The following is a 25,470-nucleotide window of genomic DNA, read 5'->3' as shown; positions in this document are numbered from 1 at the left end:
AGATTACCTGAGTTTCTCTCAGCAGAACTGATAGGATTATTTCCAAACAATGAGAAGTATAAAACAAAAGAGGCCTTTATTCTAAGAACAGGGAGAGAGAGAACCAGCACCCCACTGCTGGAGTCTGGCTTTCTGTCTGGCGGACGCGAGGTGTCGGGGGTGTGTAAGTAGCCTCGGTTTGGGGTGGAACCTAAGGCGGCATCAGGGATGCACGGGTAGCCCATTGGTGGTAGGTTTGGCAGCACAGGTAAGTTCCCAGGGGCGGGAAAGAGGACATCACAGGTAAATTCCTAGGGGTGGGGGAGACAGGAGCTTCCTGGTTCCCCTTGAGGCTTTTCTAGCTACAGAGTCCTGTCTGGGCCAAAACCCATTCATATGCCATCTTATGATTATTATTATGAAAAGGAGGGAAGATTTTTTAAAACTATTTCCTGCTGGCAGGTGGCGCTGTACTGGAGTCTAGGGGAGTCCATGGGGTGGTGGTGGATGCCCAGGTAGATTCTGGTGCCAGGTGGTTTAGCCAGGACAAATCACTGGTGAATGCACGGATGTTAGACTGGAAAAACAAAGAGACATGATGTTATGAGGAGACATGGCACTGTCATATTTAAGGAGCCAGGTGAGGTAGAGGGAAACGTGCTTTTGATTTAGACATGTCATTATATCAGCATGACATTGAGGTAGGATCATTGTCACAGTGAGGTAGAATTCTGAAAATTAAGTGTGAGGTTAGGAGGAGTGATGTTATGAGAGGTGATTACTCCCCCATCTGAAAGCATAAACTTAAGAGGGTAGGTGTGTAAAACCTGTCGCCTGTCCAAGGAATGAACTGGAAAAAATAGGAGGAGTAGGGAAGGGGGTGGCTGTACCAGTATAGGGAAGGGAAGAGTTTAGGCTTTCAGGGATGTCACGCTTAACCAGACAGCTGAGGGTAGACAGAACTACCACAGTCATTGCATAGAGCATCATGAAGATGATCTTATGCATGATGTGGGAGTCTTTGGGAAAGACTGTCAAGAGTCCTGCTGTAGAAATGATCATGAATAGAACGGAAGAAATTAGGAACCAAAGTGGATAACAAAACATGACTTAGCCTGTTAACTGTGGCTGCGAGGCCTTCGTGAAACAGAGACAGGTGAGCGACAGAAGATGAGATGACCACTCAGAATGATCAGATTTAGGGCTGGGAGGGCACCTCTTAACCTGAGTGATGTGAAACCAGGATGGGAGTCCAGCAACTTTGACCACTGTAGGGGTAGCCAAGTAGACCAGATGGGGGCCACTCCACCTTGGTGGTAGTCCTGTGGATTTAGAACATTTGAGATAAATTAGATCTCCTGGGGATAGGGGAGGATCTGGCTTGGCTTCTCCAGAGGGTTGTGGAAGGCAGAGATCAGCATGTTGTCACAACAGGTGTCAGAGGAAGGAGAGGACTGGGACATAGTCAGCCAGGGGAGGGAGATTTTGGGGAGTAGGAAGATTGTGGAGTAAGAATGGCCTGCCGTACCTAAGTTCAAAAGGACTTAGGAAAGTAGGAGCCCGGGGGAGTGCCCTGAGCATGGCTAAGGCTAAGGGCAAAAGTTGAGGCCAAGGTTGATGTAGTTCTAAAGTGAGTTTTGTAAGGTGTGTCTTATGAGGCCACTTGCCTTTTCTACTTTTCCTGAGGATTGTGGGTGGTATGGGATGTGTAGGTGCCAGGTGATGTGTAAGCTCGAGAATACCTGTGAAGTGATCTGAGAAATAAGGCCGGACCATTATCTGATTGAATACTCTGAGGTAGACCAAACCTTGGAATGATTTCTTGTAATATGACTTTGGTAACTACATCAGCAGTTTCCCTGGTTGTGGGAAAGGCTTCTATCCATCCTGAAAAGGTACAAACAAAGGTGAGAAGATAATTGAGAGTGCTGTGGCGGGGCATGTGTGTAAAACCTATCTGCCAGTCCTGACCATGGGTGTGTCCTCGAAACTGATGGGTAGGAAAGGAAGGGGGTGCCATACATTCCTGAGGAGAGGTCCTGGCACAGAGGTCACATTTGTGAGTAATCTTAAGAATGATAGCTTTTAGAGGAAGGTGTGTGACTATTGGGGCTAAGAGTTTGTGTAGGGCCTGTGATCCTATATGTATGCTAGCAGCTAGACAATGGCAATGCTCTTTTTTCTTTCTTTCTTTCTTTCTTTCTTTCTTTCTTTCTTTCTTTCTTGGTACTGGGAATTGAACTCAGAACCTTGCGCTTGCAGACAGATAACTGTGCCACTGAGGTATACCCCCGGGCCCAGACAATGTTCTAGAAGCTGACTATATAACAGTAAGGGACAACTAAGTCCCTGTTCTCATTGAACTTACAGCCAAATAAGCATGGAAGAATCAAAATTCCTGACAAGGGAAAGATTGTCTGGTGCTAAGTGTAAGGAAGAAAAGGTGGATGAAGGTGCAGTTGGGGGACGCTACTGTGGACACATTGGACAGGGACTGTGTCTCTCCTAGGTGCATTTGAGGAGGGACCTGCAGCGAGTGATGCAGTGAGTGCGGGAGCAGGTCTTGTGGCCCAAAGCAGTGGTCTTGGAAGACAGAGTTGGGAGCGGATCTGTGGGCCAGGCAGGGGCCCGTCAGCCTGGAGCAGCAGGCTCCAGGGAGGAGTGGCAGCTGGGGGAACCCGAGAGTTGTTTAGGCCAAGATCAAGTAGAAGGGAAGCTGCTGGAATTTTTGAGCAGAGGAGTGTGTCGTGTAATGCAGGTTTTAAAAAAAATTGCTCTGGCTGCTGAAGGTTGAACAGTTTACAGCTGGGTGCCAGCAACAGCAGGAAACAGGAGCCTGCTGCAGGAGGCCGGGTAGGCCAGACGGGGGCTGAATTAGGCAATGGTGGGGCATTGCTCAGGTAGTGCATAGGTGAGCCAACAGAATTTCTTGATGAATTGCGGTGTGTGAGAACGAAAAGAGAACTAGAGATGATTTCAACCTCTTTTCTGAGCAAGTAGGAGAATAGGCTCTTATTTGCTTAGAAGAAAGGGAGCAGATTTTGGAAGGGCAAGAGAAATGGATTTGGAGATGGTAGTTTTTGATTTGTTTGAGTTAGAATTTCACTATGGAGCCCAGGTTGGCCTGAAACAGGTGAGCCTCCTGCCTCAGCCTGTCAAGTGCTGAGATTAAAGGCACGTGCTACCACATCTGGCTCACGACTCACTTGAGATCTGATTAGACATCCAAGTGGAGGTGCCAAAGTGGTAACTGGTTATAAGAACCTGCAGTTCAGGAAAACAGGAGACGTTTATCAGTGGGGGCTCGGGTGGAACCCAGAGACACCATTCATTTTTAAGTTTCATCTTGCTCTGCGGAGATGATCTTCAGGAGTCCTGGGAGCTGTGGAACATCAGGACGTGCTTTGAGTCAGGGATCACCAGAACTATGGAATATGTCTACTCTGTCCCTAGGTCCAGCCAGAGACTCATCCTTAAGAAACCCTTGTGAAGGGCCTCCTGCAAGCCCTGCCAGACAGCGAGCGTTGGATACACATACAGTGAAGAACAAGCCACAGTGGCTGTCTTCACAAAATGTCTCCTAGCAGATAAGGCCAAGAGAATGGAGATGTTAGTACAATGATTCAGGGGTAAGATGTGGATGCTGTTGGACACAAAGGAGGGGCATGGCTACTTTTTGTGGGGCCAGAAAGAGCTTCCCTGAGAACATGCTACGGGTGACTAAGGGAGCTGGGTAAAGGGGTGAAAGGGTGCATGGGGCGTTTCTAGGGGAGGCAGCAGCACGGGAGCGCAGGGAGTCTGCACCGGGGAAGGACAGAGGGAGGGGCAGTCTCAGACTCAGCACCCTACTAGTGAGCTAGGGATGTGTCCACATAATATGAGGCAGGGCCCTGTCTGTTTTGCTTAACCTCCACTAGTGGCAGATACTCCCCAGAGAGCCAGTTCCCTTGATGGAGATGAGGAAAAAGCCGCCAAGACCTTAATGGTGAGTGTGGGGTAGGATGTGGGAAAAAGCAGGGTGGGGGTGGCTCTGAACGGGATGCACCTGGGGTAGAGCAAATGGTAGTTGTGGGGGAGGGATGTATCAGGCACAGGAGTGGAAGCCAGAAGTGAGGCTCTGAAGGGTGTAAGGTGTGTACTGAGCAGTGTGAGTTCAGGAAGGGCCCGGATTCCACGTCACGGAGCTGATTGCTGGCCGAGTGTGCTTGTGTGGCAGGATGTGTGTGATGCGATGTTCTCCCTGACTCGGTGTGGATGTGTAGAGCTCTGGAAGGCACACCATGCAAGTACCTACCTGCAGGAAAGGGATTTGCATCCAGCCTATGCTGTGAGCATATGCCTTGCGTGGCTGGGGTTGCCCAGACTGCATCTCAGAGTGAACAAGCTACTGGTTCTGCTGGGGACGGGAGAGGCTCTGGGCTTATTCGGCACAGGGCAGGCACGCATGTAAACATTTTGGTTTTATTAATCATTTTAGGAAACCCATAGCTTTGGTTAAAAGTTTGCACTAGACGTTTTAAGAAAAATAAATTCACAGTCAGACACCAATATCTGTTTAGAAAATCAAGGGGTTTATATCCTGTGATGGAGCTGAGCCGGAGCCCTACTTCAAAGTCTAAAACTTTAAACATTTCCTGAACATCTCAGCCCACAGGCAAGACCTGGGCTTTGCTGTAGGGACTCGGTTCCCTTCCCTCTGAGCCACCTTAACCTGGGTGCTGCAGTTAAAGCTCAGTTCTGTGTTATTTCTATTGTTCCTTAATTGTTGCAAGGGCAGTAATTCCCCTCCTGGGTGGGTGTGTGACCCTCAGGACAGGGGCTATGCAGCAGTGTTTGAGAACAAATGGAAACATGGACATGAAATTGAATGGATTGGATTTGTTCCTTTCATAATAAAATCTAGAATCCCAACCTGCCATTTCTGGGAAGGAGGAGCTTTGTGTATTAATGGAACTGGTGCAGTCCCACACCTCGTTCCTCTTAATGAAAAACAGAGCTCTTTCCTTTAGGAGGACAGTTGAAAGGTAGCAGGAGGTTTTCAGGAATGACTCCAGAGCAGTGTCTTCCTTGGGCAGGACAAGTCAGAGGGGGGCGCTATTGACATTTTAGACAGGGCCACTCTTTGGCCTTGGGGGCTGCCTTGTTCCCTAAGGAAGTTTAGTAGCATCCTAGGCTCTGTCACCCTAAATCCAGTAGGCGGCACTTCCTCCCAGTTGTGACAATCAAAAATGTCCCCAAACATTGCTAAATGTGCCCTGAGAGCAAAATCAGCCCCAGTTGAAAACCTGCATCCTCTAGGAATTTTGGTTTGTGTAATTTTCTTATTTGGCACATTGTGGGCAACAGGGGAAGCACTGTTGGTGCTGATTTGCGAGCCACCATCTCTGCAGGATTTTATTTCATCTTCCAGGTAAAGAGGCTGATGTCACAACTTCAAGGCCCTGCTGAAGGTCACGCAGCCAGGTTAGCAGTTCAAGCAGGTTTGCCTTTGCTGAAGAAGCAGCAGGCCTGAAATTGTCCTGTGGTTTCATAAATCAGGTCGGAAAATATTTTTAAACTTTTTTTGGGTGGGGAGGTATGATTCCTCTTGTATGCATTAAATTCACAATATAAATATATACAGTGTGCCCTCAAAATAGACACCCTGGTCCCTGTACTACACTTGAGGCTCTGGTCTTATCTAGAACAAACACAGAGCAACACAATGGAACGGCTTCAATTCTACTTGTTACAAATTATACAAAAGCCAGGGCCTGATGGTACCAAAAGCAGCCAGTATTGTTTACATGAGGGTTGAATGCTAACAGTTAACTTTCTCCCATTGAATTCCAGAATCGGTAAAAAACACCTTGCCTTACAACTACAAACCAGGGAGTTGTCCTAAAGTGAGCAGGAGAACACTCAGAAGCAAATGGAAAGGTTGGTTTTCCTCCCTTGCGCTGTGCCATCCCGCGCTGATACCAGGGCCTCTAGTCCCTGTGGCCCGCTCCAAGCTCTGCACACACACCCCCCCTCCGCGGCCCGCAGTTTTCTGGCTTCCTCTCTAGCCCTGGGGCAAGCTGGGCCTCTCTCGGAGAAGCCTGTCCCAGAGCCAGGCCTGGAAAGACAACAGCGAGAAACTGTGGCAGGGTTTGCAGCAGCTCAGTACAAAAAAAAAAAAAAAAAAAAGTTTGGTTCGGGGCTGCAGCTGGCAGTTCGGATTTGGGGGCGGAGTCGAGGGGGGGTCACCACTAGGTCAGGTTCAAGTGTGCATGTGCACAGAGGGGCCTGGGCACTTATTGAGCGCCAACTGTCTACGTGGGGTGTGCTTCTCCTGTGCGAGGAGGTGGGGTGCGGGGTTGGGGTGGGCATGTGCCTGGGGCGGTGGAGGAAGGGAAGAGGTGGGGGAAAGAGACGGAGGAGGAGTGAGGGAGGGAGGGAGAAAGCCAGGAACGGGGCGTGTCCCTGATAGGGGCTGGCCGGCAAGCAGGCCCGGGATTCAGGCCAGGTTGTGGCCGTGGCTGTGTATGGGGAGCACTGTGTTCTGGGTAGGCAGCAGCCTATGTGAGCGCTGTGTTCTGGGTAGAGAGGGAGCACCAGGCCTTCAGGGCATCTTTAGTGGGGACAGGGAAGCAGGTGCAGCCCAGCAGCATCCAGCCCACGTGGGCCCTGGGCACTCCTGCCGTACTGAGGAGGTGACAGGCATCTGCTTGGTACTTGCCCTCCCTGTCTCTGGTGCAGCAGTGCACTTATCCCAGCAGAGAGAGGCCAGTGCTTACACTCTTTTGTTGCTGCTGAACATATTTGTACCTCACTGAAGTTTTTCAAAAAATAGTTACTGGTTGTGAGGTCTGCAATCCTAGCTGCTCAGGCAGCTAAAGCACTCAAGGATCACTTGAGCCCAGGGGTTTGAGACTGGCCTAGGAAAGAGAGTGAAACCTGATGCTAAAATGTAAAAAAACAAAACAAGTCATTCCACTATCCAGAAATAACTGTGCAATACAAGTACATTACTTTAATCTGTAGTTGGGGGCAAATCAGGAAACATCAAGGCTGCAGTTAACTGGAGAGAACTTTTATCAGTCCTAGAAATAAGCGCAGACCCATAGGAGAAAAAGGCGCCCAATAGGCGGCAATGGGTAGTCCTGGGGCCCAGCAGGCGGGGGTGGGTATTCCGGGGCCCAGCAGGCGGTGGTGGGTAGTCTGGGGCCCGGCAGGTGGAGGTGGGTAGTCCTGGGGCCTGGTACATGGTGGTGGGTAGTCTGGGGCCCAGCAGGTGGTGGTGGGTAGTCCTGGGGCCCGGTACATGGTGGTGGGTAGTCTCGGGCCCGGCAGGTGGTGGTGGGTAGTCCTGGGGCCCGGCAGGCATCGGTGGCTAGTCCTGGGGCCTGGCAGGTGATGGTGGGTAGTCCTGGGGCCCGGCAGATGGTGGGGGAGTCCTGGGGCCCGGCAGGTGGCTGTGGTTAGTCTTCGGCCACGGCAGGTGGCGGTGTGTTATCCTGGGGCCCAGTAGGTGGCAGTGGCTAGTCCTGGGCAGTCGTGGGTTGTCCTGGGGTCCGGCAGGTGGTGGTGTGTTGTCCTGGGGACCGGCACTTGGCGGTGGGTAGTCCTGGGGACCGGCACTTGGCGGTGGGTAGTCCTGGGGACCAGCACTTGGCGGTGGGTAGTCCTGGGGCCCAACATGGGGCAATGGATAGTTCTGGAGCCCAGCAGAGGACGGTGGGTTGTCCTGGGGCCTGACAGGTGGCCGTGGATATTCCTGGGGCCCGGCAGGCGGCGGTGGGTACTCTTGGTCCCTGCAGGGGGTAATGGGTAGTCCTGGGGTCCGGAACTTGGTGGTGGGTGGCCAGGTGCCCGGCAGGCGGCAGTGGGTAGTCTTGGGGCCCATCACATGGTGGTGGGTAGTCTGGGGCCGGCAGTCGGCGGTGAGTTGTCCTGGGGCCCGGCAGGCTGTGCTGTGTTGTCCTGGGGCCTGGCAGTTGGTGGTGGGTAGTGCTGGGGTCCAGCATGCGACAGTGGGTAGGCCTGGAGCCCGGCAGAAGGCGGTGGGTAATCCTGGGGCCCGGCAGGTGGCGGTGGGTATTCCTGGGGCCCGGCAGGAGGAGATGGGTAGTCCTGGGGCCCGGCAGGTGGTGGTGGGTATTCCTGGGGCCCGGCAGGAGGAGATGGGTAGTCCTGGGGCCCGGCAGGTGGCGGTGGGTATTCCTGGGGCCCGACAGGAGGAGATGGGTAGTCCTGGAGCCCGGCAGGTGGCGGTGGGTATTCCTGGGGCCCGGCAGGAGGAGATGGGTAGTCCTGGGGCCCGGCAGGTGGCGGTGGGTATTCCTGGGGCCCGGCAGGAGGAGATGGGTAGTCCTGGGGCCCGGCAGGTGGTGGTGGGTATTCCTGGGGCCCGGCAGGAGGAGATGGGTAGTCCTGGGGCCCGGCAGGTGGTGGTGGGTATTCCTGGGGCCCGGCAGGAGGAGATGGGTAGTCCTGGAGCCCGGCAGGTGGCGGTGGGTATTCCTGGGGCCCGGCAGGAGGAGATGGGTAGTCCTGGGGCCCGGCAGGTGGCGGTGGGTATTCCTGGGGCCCGGCAGGAGGAGATGGGTAGTCCTGGGGCCCGGCAGGAGGAGATGGGTAGTCCTGGAGCCCGGCAGGAGGAGATGGGTAGTCCTGGGGCCCGGCAGGTGGTGGTGGGTATTCCTGGGGCCCGGCAGGAGGAGATGGGTAGTCCTGGGGCCCGGCAGGAGGAGATGGGTAGTCCTGGGGCCCGGCAGGTGGCGGTGGGTATTCCTGGGGCCCGGCAGGAGGAGATGGGTAATCCTGGGGCCCGGCAGGAGGAGATGGGTAATCCTGGGGCCCGGCAGGTGGCGGTGGGTATTCCTGGGGCCCGGCAGGAGGAGATGGGTAGTCCTGGGGCCCGGCAGGTGGTGGTGGGTATTCCTGGGGCCCGGCAGGAGGAGATGGGTAGTCCTGGGGCCCGGCAGGAGGAGATGGGTAGTCCTGGGGCCCGGCAGGTGGTGGTGGGTATTCCTGGGGCCCGGCAGGAGGAGATCGGTAGTCCTGGGGCCCGGCAGGTGGCGGTGGGTATTCCTGGGGCCCGGCAGGAGGAGATGGGTATTCCTGGGGCCCGGCAGGAGGAGATGGGTAGTCCTGGGGCCAGGCAGGTGGTGGTGGGTAGTCTTCGGCCCCGGCAGGTGGCGGTGGGTTGTCTTGGGCCCGGCAGATGGTCGTGGGTAGTCCTTGGTCCCGGCAGGTGGTCGTGGGTAGTCCTTGGGCCCGGCAGGTGGTCGTGGGTTGTCCTGGGGCCCGGCAGTTGGCGATGGGTAGTTTTGCGTTCTGTTAAGGTTAAGAATGCTATGGCTAGGAGGATTGGGATAATTAGTAGTAATAGGTTGATTGGCGGTGGTGGGTTGTCCTGGGGCCCGGCACATGGTGGTTGGTAGTCTTGGGGCCTGGCAGCCGGTGGTGGGTAGCGCTGGCGCCCGGCACGTGTTGGTGGGTAGGCCTGGCGCCCGGCAGGTGGCGGTGGGAAGTCCTGGGGCCCGGCAGGCGCCGGTGGGTAGTCCTGGGGCCCGGCAGGCATCAGTGGGTTGTCCTGGGGCCCAGCAGGTGGCAGTGGGCAGTCCTGGGGCCCGGCAGTTGGCGATGGGTAGTTTTGCGTTCTGTTAAGGTTAAGAATGCTATGGCTAGGAGGATTGGGATAATTAGTAGTAATAGTTTGATTGGCGGTGGTGGGTAGGCCTGGTGCCCGGCACATGGTGGTTGGTAGTCTTGGGGCCTGGCAGCCGGTGGTGGGTAGCGCTGGCGCCCGGCATGTGGTGGTGGGTAGGCCTGGCGCCCGGCAGGCGGCGGTGGGTAGTCCTGGGGCCTGGCAGGCGATGGTGCGTAGTGCTGGCGCCCGGCACGTGGTGGTGGGTAGGCCTGGCGCCCGGCAGGTGGTGGTGGGTTGTCCTGGGGCCCGGCAGGTGGTGGTGGGTAGTGCTGGGGCCTGGCAGGCGATGGTGGGTAGTGCTGGCGCCCGGCACGTGGTGGTGGGTAGGCCTGGTGCCCGGCAGGTGGCGGTGGGAAGTCCTGGGGCCCGGCAGGTGGTGGTGGGTTGTCCTGGGGCCCGGCAGGCGGTGGTGGGTAGTGCTGGGGCCTGGCAGGCGATGGTGGGTAGTGCTGGCGCCCGGCACGTGGTGGTGGGTAGGCCTGGTGCCCGGCAGGTGGTGGTGGGTTGTCCTGGGGCCCGGCAGGCGATGGTGGGTAGGCCTGGCACCCGGCAGGCGGCGGTGGGAAGTCCTGGGGCCCGGCAGGTGGTGGTGGGTTGTCCTGGGGCCCGGCAGGTGGTGGTGGGTTGTCCTGGGGCCCGGCAGGTGGTGGTGGGTAGTCCTGGGGCCTGGCAGGCGATGGTGGGTAGTGCTGGCGCCCGGCACGTGGTGGTGGGTAGGCCTGGTGCCCGGCAGGTGGCGGTGGGAAGTCCTGGGGCCCGGCAGGCGGCGGTGGGTAGTCCTGGGGCCTGGCAGGCGATGGTGCCTAGTGCTGGCACCTGGCACGTGGTGGTGGGTAGGCCTGGTGCCCGGCAGAAGGCGATGGGTAATCCTGGGGCCCGGCAGGTGGCGGTGGGTATTCCTGGGGCCCGGCAGGAGGAGATGGGTAGTCCTGGGGCCCGGCAGGTGGCGGTGGGTTGTCTTGGGCCCGGCAGATGGTCGTGGGTAGTCCTTGGGCCCGGCAGGTGGTCGTGGGTTGTCCTGGGGCCCAGCAGGTGGCGGTGGGCAGTCCTGGGGCCCGGCAGTTGGCGATGGGTAGTTTTGCGTTCTGTTAAGGTTAAGAATGCTATGGCTAGGAGGATTGGGATAATTAGTAGTAATAGGTTGATTGGCGGTGGTGGGTAGGCCTGGCGCCCGGCACGTGGTGGTTGGTAGTGTTGGGGCCTGGCAGCCGGTGGTGGGTAGCGCTGGCGCCCAGCACGTGGTGGTGGGTAGGCCTGGTGCCTGGCAGGCGGCAGTGGGTAGTCCTGGGGCCTGGCAGGCGATGGTGCGTAGTGCTGGCGTCCGGCACGTGGTGGTGGGTAGGCCTGGCGCCCGGCAGGTGGCAGTGGGTTGTCCTGGGGCCCGGCAGGCGGTGGTGGGTAGTCCTGGGGCCTGGCAGGCGATGGTGGGTAGTGCTGGCGCCCGGCACGTGGTGGTGGGTAGGCCTGGTGCCCAGCAGGTGGCGGTGGGAAGTCCTGGGGCCCGGCAGGCGGCGGTGGGTAGTCCTGGGGCCTGGCAGGCGATGGTGCGTAGTGCTGGCACCTGGCAGGTGGTGGTGGGTAGGCCTGGTGCCCGTCAGGTGGCGGTGGGAAGTCCTGGGGCCCGGCAGGCGGTGGTGGGAAGTCCTGGGGCCCGGCAGGCGATGGTGCGTAGTGCTGGCGCCCGGCACGTGGTGGTGGGTAGTCCTGGAGCCCGGCAGGCGTCAGTGGGTTGTCCTGGGGCCCAGCAGGTGGCGGTGGGTATTCCTCGGGCCCGGCAGGCGGTGGTCGGTAGTCCTGGAGTCCAGTGGGTGGTGGTGGCATTCGTGGATCTGAAATGAAATACGCTCGGGCGCCGAGCGGGCCTGGAGGCCTGAATGGCACAGGTCCCGGCAAGAACTCGCCAGGATGTAGCGGCAGGTCGTGGCGACCGGGCAGCATGCCGGGCGCATAGTCTCTTAAGCCCAGTGGTGGGCCCATGCGTGTGACTGGAAAGCAAGAGGGACATGCGTACACGTCCTGAGGAGCAGCCCAGCTCTGCTGCAAGGGTTTCCCTTCCCCTGCACCAGGAAGTGGAGTGATGCACTGGACTTCACAGATAAGGAAAACTGAGGCTCAGTAAGGCTCAACCACAGCCTGACCCTCCCTTCTCCCACTGCCGGTGGCCTGTGGCATCCCAGGTGACCACCCCGCTGAGACTGGCACTTCGGCTTTGCCGAAAGGGCCCTTCTGGTCCAAGCAGCTGTGGAGGCTGCACTGGGCTCAGAGTGCTGGGCCTCATGCTTAGAGTCTGGCAGGCTGCAGCTGCCGATCAGGACAGGAGAGGAGAGAGGACAGGGTAGGCGAGAGGACAGGGTAGGCGGTGGTGCCAGCCCAAGTGTCCTACCGTACCGAATGGTGGCGGTGGCCTAGGAGGCATCGGCCGAGGCCCGAAGGGCCTGCAGAGCAGTGGTGGCGGTGGGGACCCATAGCCCATGTGGGGCGGCATGGGGCCTCCCAGGAACGGGGGCCCTGGATGGGCTGGGGGCCCCTTCACGGCCATGCTCACCTGCGAACAGAAGCAGGCCCAGTTTCCAGCTCGGCAGTGACACTGGGTGCCCGTCCCGAGAGGAGTCAAGGGATCCCCGGACCCTGCCGGGCCCTCGTGAGCAGCACGCCACACAGCGAGCATGGTCACCACGCTGTCCCCACTCGGGTGTGGAGATGAGCTCCAGAGGTGCCAGCGGGGCGCTGCGCCAGCTCGCTGCACTCTTGCCAGCATGAGCGAGTCCCTGGGCACGACAGGCAGACACAAGGGCTCCCAGGGACCCGGGGTCGCTGGGGAGAACAGGAAGCTGCCTCGGCCAGTTGACACTGCACAGGGAGGGGCTGGCGGAGGCGCCTGTGCCTGGGCTGCTTGGAAGGCAGTCCATGGAGCTCTGACCATTGCAGGCGGCCCCATGCGGTGCGAAGGCTGCCAAGGCAGCAGCCTCAGGACCCAGGAGGCACAGCAGCCTGGGCCGCCCAGGGTCGGATTCAGGGGGCCCTGGAACCGGCTTCCCACTCCCGGAAGAGCCCACGCCCACCTCATCCCCATCACTGCAAGGGGTCTGCCTAGCACAGACCATGAGGACCGCAACAGCTGCTCCCAAAAATCAAGGGCACGAGAGTGTGGCGATGCACACCAGTCATCCCGCACTCGGGAGGCTGAGGCGGGAGGACTGCTAGGGAACTGCAGGTCGGCTCTGGGTACTGTGAGGTCAAGTTCAGCTTGAGCTGCATAAGGAAACCCTGACTCAAAATAAGTACCAAACCAAACACTCAAGTCAGGGGCATGAGGTGTGCTGTGCTCCAGCACTCAGCACGTGGCCCCAGCCTTAGTGAAGGCCCCAGTCAGATGGTGACCTAGTCAGCAGGGTCGCCACGCCCAGGCCAGCTGGAGAACAGAGGGGAAACGGAGGGCCCATGGAGCAGCGTGGGCCAAGGCACGGGCTCCAGGCTCACCTTGGCGTTGTCCATGTCCTTCACTGGAGAGGAGCCGCGGGAGCTGCTGTTGGCCACGGGGCCAGGGCCGGGATCTGGGGGCAGACAAGGCATTCAGAGGACTTTCCCAGGACGAGGACGAGGACGGGGACGATGGCAGGGACGAGGTCAGGGACGAGGACGAGGATGAGGACGAGGACCGGAAGAGGCCACAGGCACGCCCTCGGAAGTGCCCTCGAGAACACTCCAGAGCCCCAAGGACAGTCCCTGGAGGGAGCAGAGGCAAGGCTGCCTCTGAGAGGCAGCTGCAAGGCCCCTGGGAGGCAGGAGGCCAGGGAGCCCTCGAGTGGAGCCAGAGGTACCAGGCTCACTGAGCAGGCGTCAAGTGGGGGTGGGGGTGGGGGTAGGGGGGGGTCGAAGGAGGCCTCTGAGCCTGCGCGGGCTCCACCTGGTCAGCACTTCGTGGACCTGGGGAGCTGGGAAAGCTGCGCTGTGGCAGCCCAAGCCAGAGGCGGAGGCTGCTTTAGGTCTCAGGCTGTGGAGGAGGAAGACAGGGCCGCGGAAGACTGAGCCCGCACACAGTGGCCACGTGCTTTGGGAGCAGCACACAGACCTGTAACACGCGGACCTGCCACCTCAGGAGCCTTCCCCGGTGGCCCGGAGTGGGATGAGTGGTGACGAAAGTGCGCCCACTCATTGAACACTGTGCAGAGAGGGAGAGGGCGACACTGCGGCCTCTGCCATGCCACAGCCAGAGAGGGTTGGGAGTGATGGGGTGGGCGACTGCTCCCAGGACCCTGCTCCTGCACTGCAATCGAGGTGGGCCTGCACAGGGCCCAGGGATAAGTGGAAACCCGAGCCGGGACTGCCCGGGCTCTGTACCAGAGCTCAGGGAACCATGCCCGGGGCAAGGCAGCATGGTATCCCGGAGTCCGGGACTAGAGGCCCTGGAGAGGCTCACCGAAGTCGGCTCTTGCAATGTCATGGCGTGCCAAGTTCAGGCTTGCAGAGGGCGGCCATCCAGGGGGCTGTGCGCCTGGGGGCGGGGAGCATTCACCGCCACTCACAGGGGACGGGCCAAAGGAGCCCTTCTGGCTCAGGGGACCTGAGGAGACAACACACGCGCTGGTTACCAGTTCTCTGCAGTGGCTAAGTTCCCCGAGTCCCACTCAGAAGGACAGAGTGCCCACCTCTGTGGGGCGCGTTCTGCACTCCAGGACAGTCTGGCATCCGATTGATGATCCCAGGCTCCTCTTTAAGCATATCCAGCTTCTGGGTAATTTCCACCAGCCTGCACACAGACACAGTAGGGCTGGGGGTGACCATAGCCACCCTGAGTGGGCTGAAACGTGGGCGCCACGCATAGCGCCATGCGCTGCTAACCTCTGCCGCAGGTTGGCGGCCTGCCGCTTCTCATCTGCCACCAGGCGCTCTGCGTTTCGGGCTTTGAGCTGTGGAGACAGAGAGGCCAGCTCAGCACAGTGGCTGAGTGAAGCTGGAGAGGGCGAGGCGAGGCGAGGCGAGGAGGAGGCTCTTACCCAGTTCTCATGGGCTTTTTTCTTCTCAGTAGCAAGCTGCAAGAGAACAGGGCAAGACGCAGGTTGAGGGAACAGTCACCGGGGCTGCAGCCCTCCATGACTCCTGTGTGGGGGATTAACGGGTGCTGTCACCACAGCGCACTCTATTCCTTGCCTGGTTTTTAAATGAGCGCTCCGTTTTCTCTAATTCTGCTTCCACTTCATGGATTCGCCGCCTAAAAATAATAATTAGCAGTTAGAATCAAATAAATTCTGCAACAATCTGACCATGTCTGACCTTTAAAGACTTCATCATACAGAAACATTTCATAACGTGATGAGTGCAGTGTGAACCTCAGTTTCCTGATTTTTCATTTAATGCCTAGAGATTATGAGTTGACAACTTGTCAATTTCCTTAACTGTCCTTGAATAACATTCTCAAAATAATCTGGCTAAGGCTACCTTCCCCATAAAGGTTTTCCCCTCAGGGGATGGGGATTTAGCTCAGCGGCATAAGCACCTGCCTTGCAAAGCGGGCGGTCGTAAGTTTGATCCCCGGTACTGATTAAAAATTAAAAGGTTTTCCCCTCAAATTATAGCCACAAGAAATGACTCAAAATGCTGCCCCCGGTCTGTCGGAGCACTGAGACTCTGGTGGGTGTGGATGTGTGACAGAAGCAGGCCGATTTCCTAAAAATGGGCACAGGACACATCTGCAAAGGAGCTTCGCTGTTAACAAGCTTCTGTCTGTTAATGTAGAACCCCTCCCTGTGTGAGTTAAATACATTCCATTCTTGGACTGCTCATGTGCTTCTGTGCCCATCTCTTCTATGTAACAAAGCAACTCAGCCCAGTTCCTCTTTCTCGGACGCCACACTCACTTGTAGATTTTCACCTCCTCTGTGGCCGGCACCACCTTCTCATCCACAGCCAACAGCGCCTGCTCTCGCTGCTGCTGTGCACATTCCGCCTGACTCAGTATCCTAGGAGAAAGGCAGCTGCCAGGGCTGAACTCGGCCCACAGGCCACTTCCCCACCCAGCAGCAGGCACAGGGTTTCAGGAGGGCAGTCAAGCTCCAGGCTCTGGGCCATTTGCTTGTGTTCTTATATTCTCTCACCTCTCCTTGTAATTGTCTAATCAGCAAACAGAACAAGTTAAGAGCACAGCATGCACCAGGCTCTAGCTGCCTGTGTGGGAGATGAGTGTTCCCCGAGGGAAGCCAGGATTGTCCAGCAGAGCTGCTGGGAAAGCAATAGGCGGAGTCCACCTCCCCCCATCCCCACATACTGTCTGGGAAGAGCTGTTTCTCTAGACCTAGGCCATGATAAGCACACAAGATAGGCCAAATGGGTGGATGGGAGACTTGGCCCCAGCCAGAAAGCGAAATGTGGGCCCCAGAGGCCAGTGCTGCCCTCCTTCAACCCACACATGGAGGACAATGCCAAAGATGCTGAACTGAGCCCTCGACAAATCCCTAGGCTTTAAGAAATAAGCAGTGGAGCTGAGGCTACAGAGGCAGGGACACTGGGCCCAACTGCTAGCTGGATGATGGTGATGGCGGACAGGCAGGAGCAGCCTCAGGTCGCCATCACAGGAAACCAGCAGCACCCTGGGCCCCAAGTTTCCTCTATGATCACTGCACATCCAAGCTGCTAGGCAATCAGAAGTGACAGGAATGGCCAGCATGAGACACTGGACAAAATCTCTGGGACTCACTTCTGCAGCTCCAGCTCCTTCTGGTGGGACAGCTCCTTCAGGATCTCCACCTTCTGCTGCAGCATGCTAAACTCCTCCTCCATCCGGGCCTTGTCTGCCTGCAGCCTGCCGCAGTCCTCACCTAGCTTCACGATCTGGTCTGGGAGGTGAGACACATCACCAAGGGCACCGCCAAAGACACAGAACCAGGCTCCCAGCATCCCTGCCTCATTCATGCCGGCACTCAGCCTGACCACCATGTGGTCAGGGACCTACCTTCCAGATCACATTTGGCAGACAGGGAGGCTCTCAGCTTCAACTCCAGGAGTTGGAGATCTTTCTGAAATACGGATATTGTGGAATGTGTCTGAAAATTGTGAGGGAGGGGCACAGGCTTGAAAGTAAGGCTCAGTCAGGACTCATGGGCCCCTGGGGGGACTCTGTGAAGGGACTCACCTGGGAGACATCCATCAGCCGGTGCATGTGAGCCTTGATCTTACTCTCCCCACCTACAAAGAGAACAAGTGTGGCTGTGTCTTCCTGTGCCGTTTCTAACACTGTTGTCTTGACTTCCACAAAACTAAACTAATGCTCATCAAACACTGTAAAGAAAAACAATTCACCAACAGAACTGACACACTGACTTTCATGACAACTGCACCCTTAGATTTTGTAAGCTCCTGCCAAGACAGCATGCCACCTGGCCTGTGGCTGAGCAAGCCTAGCTCTGCCACATGATGGTCTAGGGGGAGCTGGCCGGCGTGGGTCCAGACTCGCACTCTGAGCACCCTCTGCAGCTGGGCGGCACCCTGACCACTTTCCTCATCTCAGACCCTGCTGCTCTCCAGCCTCTGCCCTCACAGCCTGGGCTGTGGCTCCCCATCCCCACACTCTAGGTGACCCTGGCCAAGTGCCTGAGAACCACAGAACAGCAGAGGCCGTGAGTACGGACCCGTGTGTCATCTCCAGAAAGCTGAGTGAGTGTCTTCTCTGGCACAGAGGCCGACACAAAGGCAAAGGCTCCAGCGTACACATCCAGTTCTCAAGGGGTGGAAAAGCAGCTTTCCCCACTTGCCTGCTGCTACTGCACCCCAGTGACCCAGACATAAGTACAAATTATTCAGATGTTGGGAGCCATTGAAGCTGGAAACCGACCACATGTGCAGGGCTAGGGCATGGCTGGCCCAAGAACAAAGAGCCCCTGGGACTGCCATGTGAAGAAGCTGCCTCAGCCCAGAGATCACCAAACCCCAAGACAATCTGAACAGTGGGCTGCTAGGACAACAGGGCATCACATGACATTAAGTTGCTAAAACGTATAAACGCCCCTGCAGTAAGGGGCCAGTTCCTTTCTTCCCATGAGGAGGGTAAGGGCTCCACCTGACCCCAGATTTGTCTATTTTCTCATCCTCTTGTGGTCCTTCACACTAAGAACGTAAGAGCTGCATGGGTCAGTTGGGGCAAGAAGAAACTCAGCTGAGAAGCAGTATCCATGTATGGAATTAAAGACAAAAATGCTTAGGAGACTGAGGTAGAAATTTTGCTGTGGGTTTGAGGCCGGTATGGGCTACACAGTGAGTTCAAGGCCAGCCACTACATAGAGACCTTGTCTAAAATAACAATAAAGAGAAGAAGACAAAAAAGGGCCCTTGAAGGGCTGGGGATTTAGCTCAGTGGCACAAGCACCTGCCTGGTGAGTGCATGGTCATGAGTTAGATCCCTGGTTTAAAAAAAAAGGCCCTTGGGCTAGGGCCGGTCTTACCTCCCACTTCTCCATTGGCTAATTCACCTGGCTCACATCTGCCTGGACCTGGACCCTCAGATTCCGATCTCCTCTCCTCCATCCGGTTCAGCCGCATGATGCAGTTGTTCAGAGCCTAGCAGAGAAGCGAGCAGCAGTTAAGAGCCTCTCCATCCTCACAGTGGGTTTGTTTTCCAAGTGTTCATGATCAGGCTGGGCCGGCTGGGGTAACTTACACCAATGCTATCATCCTTATCATGGAGAGTGGCTTCCAGATCCCTCTGAGACTTTTCCAACGTCCTGACTCGCTGGCTGAGTTTAGCGTTCAGCTTCTTCTGGTCTTCAACTTCCTGCTCTAGCTGAAAGTCACATGGAAGGGTCCCTGCGGACTGGGGATTCCACAGAGGCACAGGACCATGCAAGTGGGATGGGGAAGCAGGAGTCCTGTCCCTCCTTGTCCCATCGCAGAGGCTAAGACTTGGTTCAGGCCTGCAGAGTGTGACTTCTACCCTGAGCTCTCAACGAAGCTGACCCCAGCCATCAAGTCCTTCTGAAAAATGCCTGTTGACTCAAATGCCTGACTTCCAGGTGGCACCCGTGGGCATGTATTGCTGGCGCTTAACATATTCCCACTGGCATGAACTGCTGCAGGGCATGCAGGACTGTCCTTACCACCTAATGGGACTATCCTGTGTATCCCCCTAGCAGGAACATAACCCATTCACATGGGAACTGCCGGCAGCTAGCTGTGGGATTTCTGGCCTCAGTGTGTGTGTGTGTTGATCACAGATCCCTGATCTAACCTTCCTATGGCCAATGTGAGGCAGTAACTATTAGAGGAGGCTTAGCAAAGCCTTAAATCTGAGGTTTAAAAAGTCAACCCCTGGCCTTGCTGAGGCCAAAGTAATGACTAGTATCTAACAAGACAAGGGCCAAGAACTGCCATCAATTTACAGAATTGAAAATCCACGAGAAACACAAAAGGAGCCTGTGCCCTCAGTAAGGTGCAAGCTGGGGAGGACAGACTCGATGCTCCCCAGCTTGCTGCAGGGGCCTGCATAAGCAGCTCCTCATGAGAGAAGATGACAGAGCTAAAGTCGATGGGTTTTGCACCCACTCTGACCAAACATTTACAAAATCTGCACTTTCTTCTCTTCTTCAGCCTTGTGTTTTCTTCCTGAACCTGGTGGCACTCAGACTTCACCTTCTCCTCACTCAACTTGCCTTCATTCAGGGTGACCTGAACCTAACGCACAACACGACTGTTCATGAGCCACGCCAGGGAGGGGCCCCCAGCCCTGCCCCTCAATCATGCACGGCCTCTGCCTTCCACGGCTCTCAGCACTCATCAGGTCACCACTGCTCCATGCAGCTGAGTCTCGACACTGACACCGGCAGGGAGTGTGGGCAGCCTTACCTTGGAAAATTCTGAGGCATTCATTGAAATAACCTCCTTTAGCTTCTCCACAGATTTCTCATTTTCCAGGACCTGCCACGGAAGCAAGGAACACACAGAACGCATTAGGACTGTGGGAGAAACACTGATACATATGCTAAAGAACAAAAACGTTACTACAAGGTACCCCAAACTATCCACTATGTTTTAGGTAAAATCGGGATTAAACATGGTCTGGGGAAAAAATCTGCTTAAAGAGCTGAGAGAAAAAACTGAAGTCAAGAGTTTCATGGCACCCTCAAGTTTTGGGGTAACCACATGACATAGTATAAAGAAATGTTCAAGCAAACCACGGAAAATGAACAGCTTTTTCTGGTGTCAGGAAAACAAGCCCCAAAAGGTCTGGAGATTTAGCTCAGCAGCATTAAATGCCTGCCCGCCAAGCACTGGGTCATGAGTTCGATCCCTGGCACCAAAAAAAAAAAAAAAAAAAAAAAAAAAGCTCCAAGATCACTTTAAACATGTTCTTGTCTGAATTAAAAATGGTAAGAATGCTGGGTATGGTGGAGGACGCCTGTAATCCCAGCACTCAGGAAGCTGAGGCAGGAGAGTTTAAGGCCAGCCTAGGCTACAAGGTGAGTTCACAGCCAGCCTGAACTGCATAACAGAACCCAGTCTCAAAAAGACAAAACCAAAATAAACCAATAGAAAAAAAAGTGTTTCTGGGGGAATAGAAAAATCTCATGTGCCAAATTTCTCAATATTTATGACAATACTGGCTCAAGGGGTGACCCTAACCCACCGTTCTTTTAACTGCAGGTTGTATGTCATAACTTCCTGCCAAACAGCATGCTGCACAAAGGACTGAAAATGGGCAATTCACCAGGTATGTGCTGAGCAAAGGACCAGGCCACACAGGAGGTGGGAAGCATGAGAACTCTCCTCACTACATTTCCGCTTAGGGGATTTGCAGACTATTCAAAAGGCACAGAGTTCACTGTGAAATAAAACCAGTTTACACAGACTACTCAGCTGGACCAATTTTTTAGTGACTGTGTGTTCTGGAGGACACAACTATGAAATTATCCAAGATTCAGGATCAAAACACTTCCCGTGCCTATAAAAACATTCTACTGAACTAGTACTAAAAATCCCACAAAATGGGTACAGGCATGTTCAGTTCTGTTATTCCTAGTCTTATGAAGTTAATAGCATGGAAACAGCTCAACTGATTTACGAAATAGCTAAAAATACACCTTTAGTAACACGCAGTGGCAGAACTCACCAAATCCTGATTTTTCATGTTGCGTTTCCGCTCACATTCTAACATATCACCAAGAGTTCTGGCCATATCATCCAGAAATTCCTTGCTTTCTTCAAGCACCTTGATTTTATCCAGAAGAAAAGAGATTAAAAGTAACAGTACGCATTAATGCTTGCTTTTGTTTTTAGACTATAATCCCCCAAAGAGAAGGACTTTTACCTTGTATTTAATTGCTTCCTCAGAGAGAATCCTATTCTGATTCTTGGTCTCCTGAAGAAGCCTCTGCGATTTATTGATCTATGTAAAAAACACATTCAGAACTAAGTAACAGAAGTCACTGTGCTAGTAAAACCTTGTTCCAAAGAAGCAAGCAGAGCGTTCCTTTTACACATGATGGTGCATAAGATCTGGAGGGCTCAGAGGAAATGATGAAGCGAGAACACAGGCCTTCAAAATACCGTAATAACTGAGCTACACCACAGACGCGCTAGAGGAGGGCCCGTGAGAGGTTCTACCTTCTGTTCATAACTTGACAATTTTTCTGCAAGTTGTGCATTGTCCTTTGTGGTAGTCTTCACCTTTTCGGCAATCTGCTGTTCAGTGACTAAAAAGAGGAAATAGCCAGGTTATTAGGAGCATTAAATGGAACTGAGCTGCACAGTGTCTCAGCAGCAAGGACACCTGTGAGGCTCTGTGAGAGACAGGGCTTAGCACAGCTACCTGCCTGTCCAGAGAGACCCGAAGCTAACAGCAACAGTGCACAGGACACTGTTAAACTTTAAGAAAACTATAGTAATACTTGTTTTGAGGAGATACCAATTACTGCAAAGGCAGGAGATACAGTAAAATGTTACACAGTTGGAGAGGCTCCTTTGACAAAAGGCACTTGTTCTCTGAAAACGGATCACTTCAAATGAATGTCATTTGCTACGAGAAAAAGAAACTTTAGGCTACAGATCTGCACTGCTGTCTCTCGAGCTCCTGTGCCGATAAACCTATAGGGGCCGAGGTGTCCCTAGCACAGACACACGGTCCTCTCTCCACGCCTGTGTGGCCCAGCCACGCTCTGTCTGCTCCAAGTAAGCAGTCACCCCTGCACCACATCTCCTAGCTCAGCCGGTACCATCACCCTCCCCACTATACCATGGTTAGTAGCAACAGTAAAATGTGGAGCAGTTAGTGAGTCAAATCAGACACCAAAGTCACTGTCACTCCTAGCCTGCCTAAAAGCCCTCCCAAACACCAACAGGAAGAGATTTACCTTGGTATATTCTCTCCTTTACCTAGAAGAGAAAGAGAGAAATTTGATGTCAAACATTTGATTAAAAGGAATACATAGTTCCTAACACAAGTCAGGATCATAACCAAGTGAAAATTTAGTAACTTTAGTTCAGAATAAACCCATACAATTAAAAATGTATTATAAATAGCCTCTGATACAGAGGAACAGTAAGGAGCGTGTCTTACTTCACAGCTACACACGGGCTTGTGTGCCAGGACCAAGTGAACACCAGGCTTCTGAGATGAGCATTTGGCTTCAACAGTGAAATGCTTGTTTTTATAATACACACATTATTGATTTACTTACTCGAAATTACTTGACAATCCCAAAAGCAAGCATGCAGTCTCGAAATGGGTGACCATATGGAGGACTGGCGAGCGAGATTACCAGCATGACCTTTGCACTAAGATACGCCTCTCTCACTCACTGGAAGATACCTCAGAAACCCTATTTCAAGTGATCTATTGACTCAATTAAGAAATAATCTAATACACCTCATCATCTGATTTCCCCAGACCACAAAAACAGTAATAAATCTAAGCGGAAGGGAAGACACCAGAAGAACACAGAGAAATGACAGCTAAAGGCTTCCAAGAAGAGCACAGACCCAGTTCTTACTCCCAGTGCCTTCTGGGGTCATAAATCCTAAACTGCAACTAATTAAATACCACAGCAGCGATCACTGCACTTCTCTGTAACGCAGACTCTGTCTTCTCCTTCCGAGTGCTATAAACAGTATAGGACAGCAGAGCGCAGTGGCCAGCTGAGGGGCGTGGGGGGGAGGGCGACTGTGCTCTCCAGGATCAGGAGTGTCCCCTCAGAGCCATGTGACCTCAGGGAGTGGGAGGAAGTGAGCCCAGGGGCAGGGTGTGAAGCTGCAGGGCTGAGCCTGAGAGCCCTGCTGGGTAGCAGCTGCAGGGGAACCAAAGGAGAGGAGCAGGGGAAACAGCACCTTTTCACCCCCAAACACTCTGCGTACCCTTCCAGGCGTGCTTTCATCCAAGAAGCTGTTCGGTGAGATTCCAGAAGTCCTCACAGGAATCTTTCATAGGGTGCTGTTTTGGGGTTGTTTTTTGGTGGTACCTGGGACAGGGCTTTCACAATGAACTACATTCTCAGCCTTCCCATTATTCTTGAGACAGGCTCTTGCTAAGTGACCAAGTTGCCCAGGCTGGGCTCAAACTTGCACTTCTCCTGTCTCAGCCTCCCTCTCCTCCAGGGCCACAGGAATGCACACACCACTCTGCCTGATCTTGCCTGGATGTTTCTACCATCTTACTGTATTTCTTGCCCTGTATGTTTCTACAGCACAGTTCATCAGTACCTCACGGTCTGTTTCCCCTTTTCCCACTTCACATTAAATCGTGAACACCTTCTTTGTCCCCTGCCTTTGAAATACATACAGCAGCGTAATATTCTGTTCTGTGGATATAAATAAGATGAAACATGATATTCCCTAATATAGATCATTTAGGTTTCACCAAGTTATTAGTCTATTAAATACTACATCTAATACCTTTGTATAAAATCTTAACATGTAATTTATTTCTTTAAGATCATTTACTGACGTTATCATACCATATAAAAGCAATTTATATTTCTTATCCTGTTTTGTATCCCATTTTAAAGGCTTATGATATATAGAATTATTAAACTGCTTTTCAGGATGGCTGTACGAGTCACCAACTCTACTAATAAGTGGATATGGTTAGCTTGCTCTTAAGTCTTTGCCAGTACCAAGATTAAATTATTTCAGAAAACTAACTTGAATTATAACCACTGATTTGTTTATGTTAATAACTGAAAGGGCCAATGATAATAGAATCCTCAATATATTCAGAAGTCAAAGAGCAAGTTAATTCACTCACTGGAAAAACATTCCTCCACAAGAAAATCGCAAGCATAAGGATTCCAACACAGGTAGTGAGCAATACAGGCTCCCAGGGGAGCCCATAAAAGTCTCCAGGCCCGGGCTGGAAATTCTCAGGTAACACTGCAACCAGCTGAAAAGGAAGGGCACAAATAACGGAAACGTTAACAGAACTGGTGGAGCAATCACAAAGGATCATCACAGATACTCTCAATCTACTCTCCATAGTCTAAACCAACTTCCAGGTGCCCTGAAGAAACTTCCGGAAAGGGGATACAGGCAGGCTCGCGTTGTTGTCCCGTATGTGGAGTCTCTAAACTTAGGGAGTGAGTTGAACCTACTTCCCAGTTGGCCAACAGCCCTTCTTCATCGCAGTGTCTGAGCGGTTTTCTATTACTGCACACGCAGGCACATACACACACTCACACACACACACACACACACACACACACACACACACACCCCACATTGTAAATACATGATAGGTTTGTGCGTCTGCAAACAAAGGCACTATGACAATGATCGCCACAAGTCAGGCATCACTCCTCCAGGAGGCTGCATGTCAATTTGCTGCACCCTCATGAAACAATCCGTGCGAGGAAACAGGTGGGGCGTGAACGTGGCTCCCAAGGCGATGGCTGGCTTCAGACCATGCCGCTCCCTCAGCCCGGCCCTCTGCAGCCCACACCACGCTCCTGCCGGCTCCTGCCCGTCGGGTACGGCTCTTCCGAAGGGACCGTCCCACCAGCGGGCGACCAGCGCCCCTTGCCCAACCCTGGTTCCCCCGCCTCACCTTCAGTAGCAGGGTTACAAAGGCCGAATACAGCTTCGACAGGCGCCTCAGCAGCTCGGGGGTACCCGGGGACGCGAAGACCCCGGCTACAGTGGCTGATACCGTGTCCATAGCGAAGGACCGCTCGCTGCGGACCCGGCCGGACCGGGCAGGACCGGGCAGGACCTGGCCCGATCGGGCCGGACCCGGCAGTGGCAAAGAAGTCTTTCCCAGTGGCAGCGGCAGCAGAGGGCGGAACTGCACAGCTACACCTTCGGCTTTGTGCTGCGCTGTGAACCCTAAACTTAGGTAACAGAGGGTCTCCAGGACGACCACAAAGGGGCAGGGCTTCACAGAGGGGGCGGGGCGAAAGCTGGACACCGCGCGGGAGCGGGGCGGGAGCGTCCAATGAACGAGGCCAGTGGGCGGAGCGTCCAGTGAGCGCAGCCGGGGGCGGGGTCCCGGGGTCCCCTGGCCATAGAGCAAGGCTGGCCAGTAGCCGCGCTAGGGCACCGAGCTCAGGCGCCTTCACCGCTGGACCTGGGCACTAGGCCTGGCACGCCGCTACGTGGCTGCTGGCCTGGTTGGCACCTTCGCCTGGGTGGGGCGGGGCCACGCGTCAAAGTTCAGGGTGCAGACCCCTGGCGCTGCGGCTCACCTCAGAGCCAGGGCCCAGTCGCAGGTGGCTGGCATTGTAGGTGATGGAGCCTCCCCTCCTTATTCACAGTGTGGATTAAAAGGATCAGCAACTGATGGCAGAAACAAACGACTGTATCAATAAAGCGTTGGGTGATTTTTTTCTATGTACTCAACAGGT

General features: G+C 54.6%; 1 protein-coding gene and 1 long non-coding RNA gene across 2 annotated transcripts; one reads left to right on the top strand and one right to left on the bottom strand.

The window, feature by feature from the left end:
- The first annotated feature begins 3,810 nt into the window (after positions 1-3,810).
- Positions 3,811-5,937, top strand: LOC134472228 (uncharacterized). Its single transcript, XR_010042119.1, has 3 exons — positions 3,811-3,964; positions 5,390-5,517; positions 5,812-5,937. It is a non-coding gene; the product is annotated as an uncharacterized LOC134472228 (long non-coding RNA).
- A 1,010-nt stretch (positions 5,938-6,947) lies between these two features.
- Positions 6,948-24,987, bottom strand: LOC101788027 (mucin-2-like). Its single transcript, XM_063233308.1, has 21 exons — positions 24,675-24,987; positions 23,880-24,014; positions 21,991-22,012; positions 21,245-21,333; positions 20,949-21,026; positions 20,751-20,849; positions 19,487-19,558; positions 18,306-18,428; positions 18,091-18,205; positions 16,785-16,837; positions 16,605-16,668; positions 16,350-16,488; positions 15,514-15,615; positions 14,807-14,867; positions 14,653-14,688; positions 14,498-14,565; positions 14,305-14,405; positions 14,076-14,219; positions 13,136-13,209; positions 12,044-12,980; positions 6,948-11,640 (listed from the first exon to the last, which is right to left on the bottom strand). Exons 1-21 carry the CDS (start codon positions 24,783-24,785, stop codon positions 7,334-7,336), a joined length of 6,930 nt encoding a protein of 2,309 aa, XP_063089378.1. The 5' UTR covers positions 24,786-24,987; the 3' UTR covers positions 6,948-7,333.
- Positions 24,988-25,470: the final 483 nt, after the last annotated feature.

This window comes from Cavia porcellus, unplaced genomic scaffold (assembly GCF_034190915.1).
Source record: "Cavia porcellus strain 051 isolate PalLab524CR breed Dunkin Hartley unplaced genomic scaffold, mCavPor4.1 scaffold_22, whole genome shotgun sequence".
Taxonomy (NCBI): domain Eukaryota; kingdom Metazoa; phylum Chordata; class Mammalia; order Rodentia; family Caviidae; genus Cavia; species Cavia porcellus.
The sequence above is the reverse complement of the archived record's forward strand: the minus strand, read 5'-3'. Positions and strand labels throughout refer to the sequence as shown.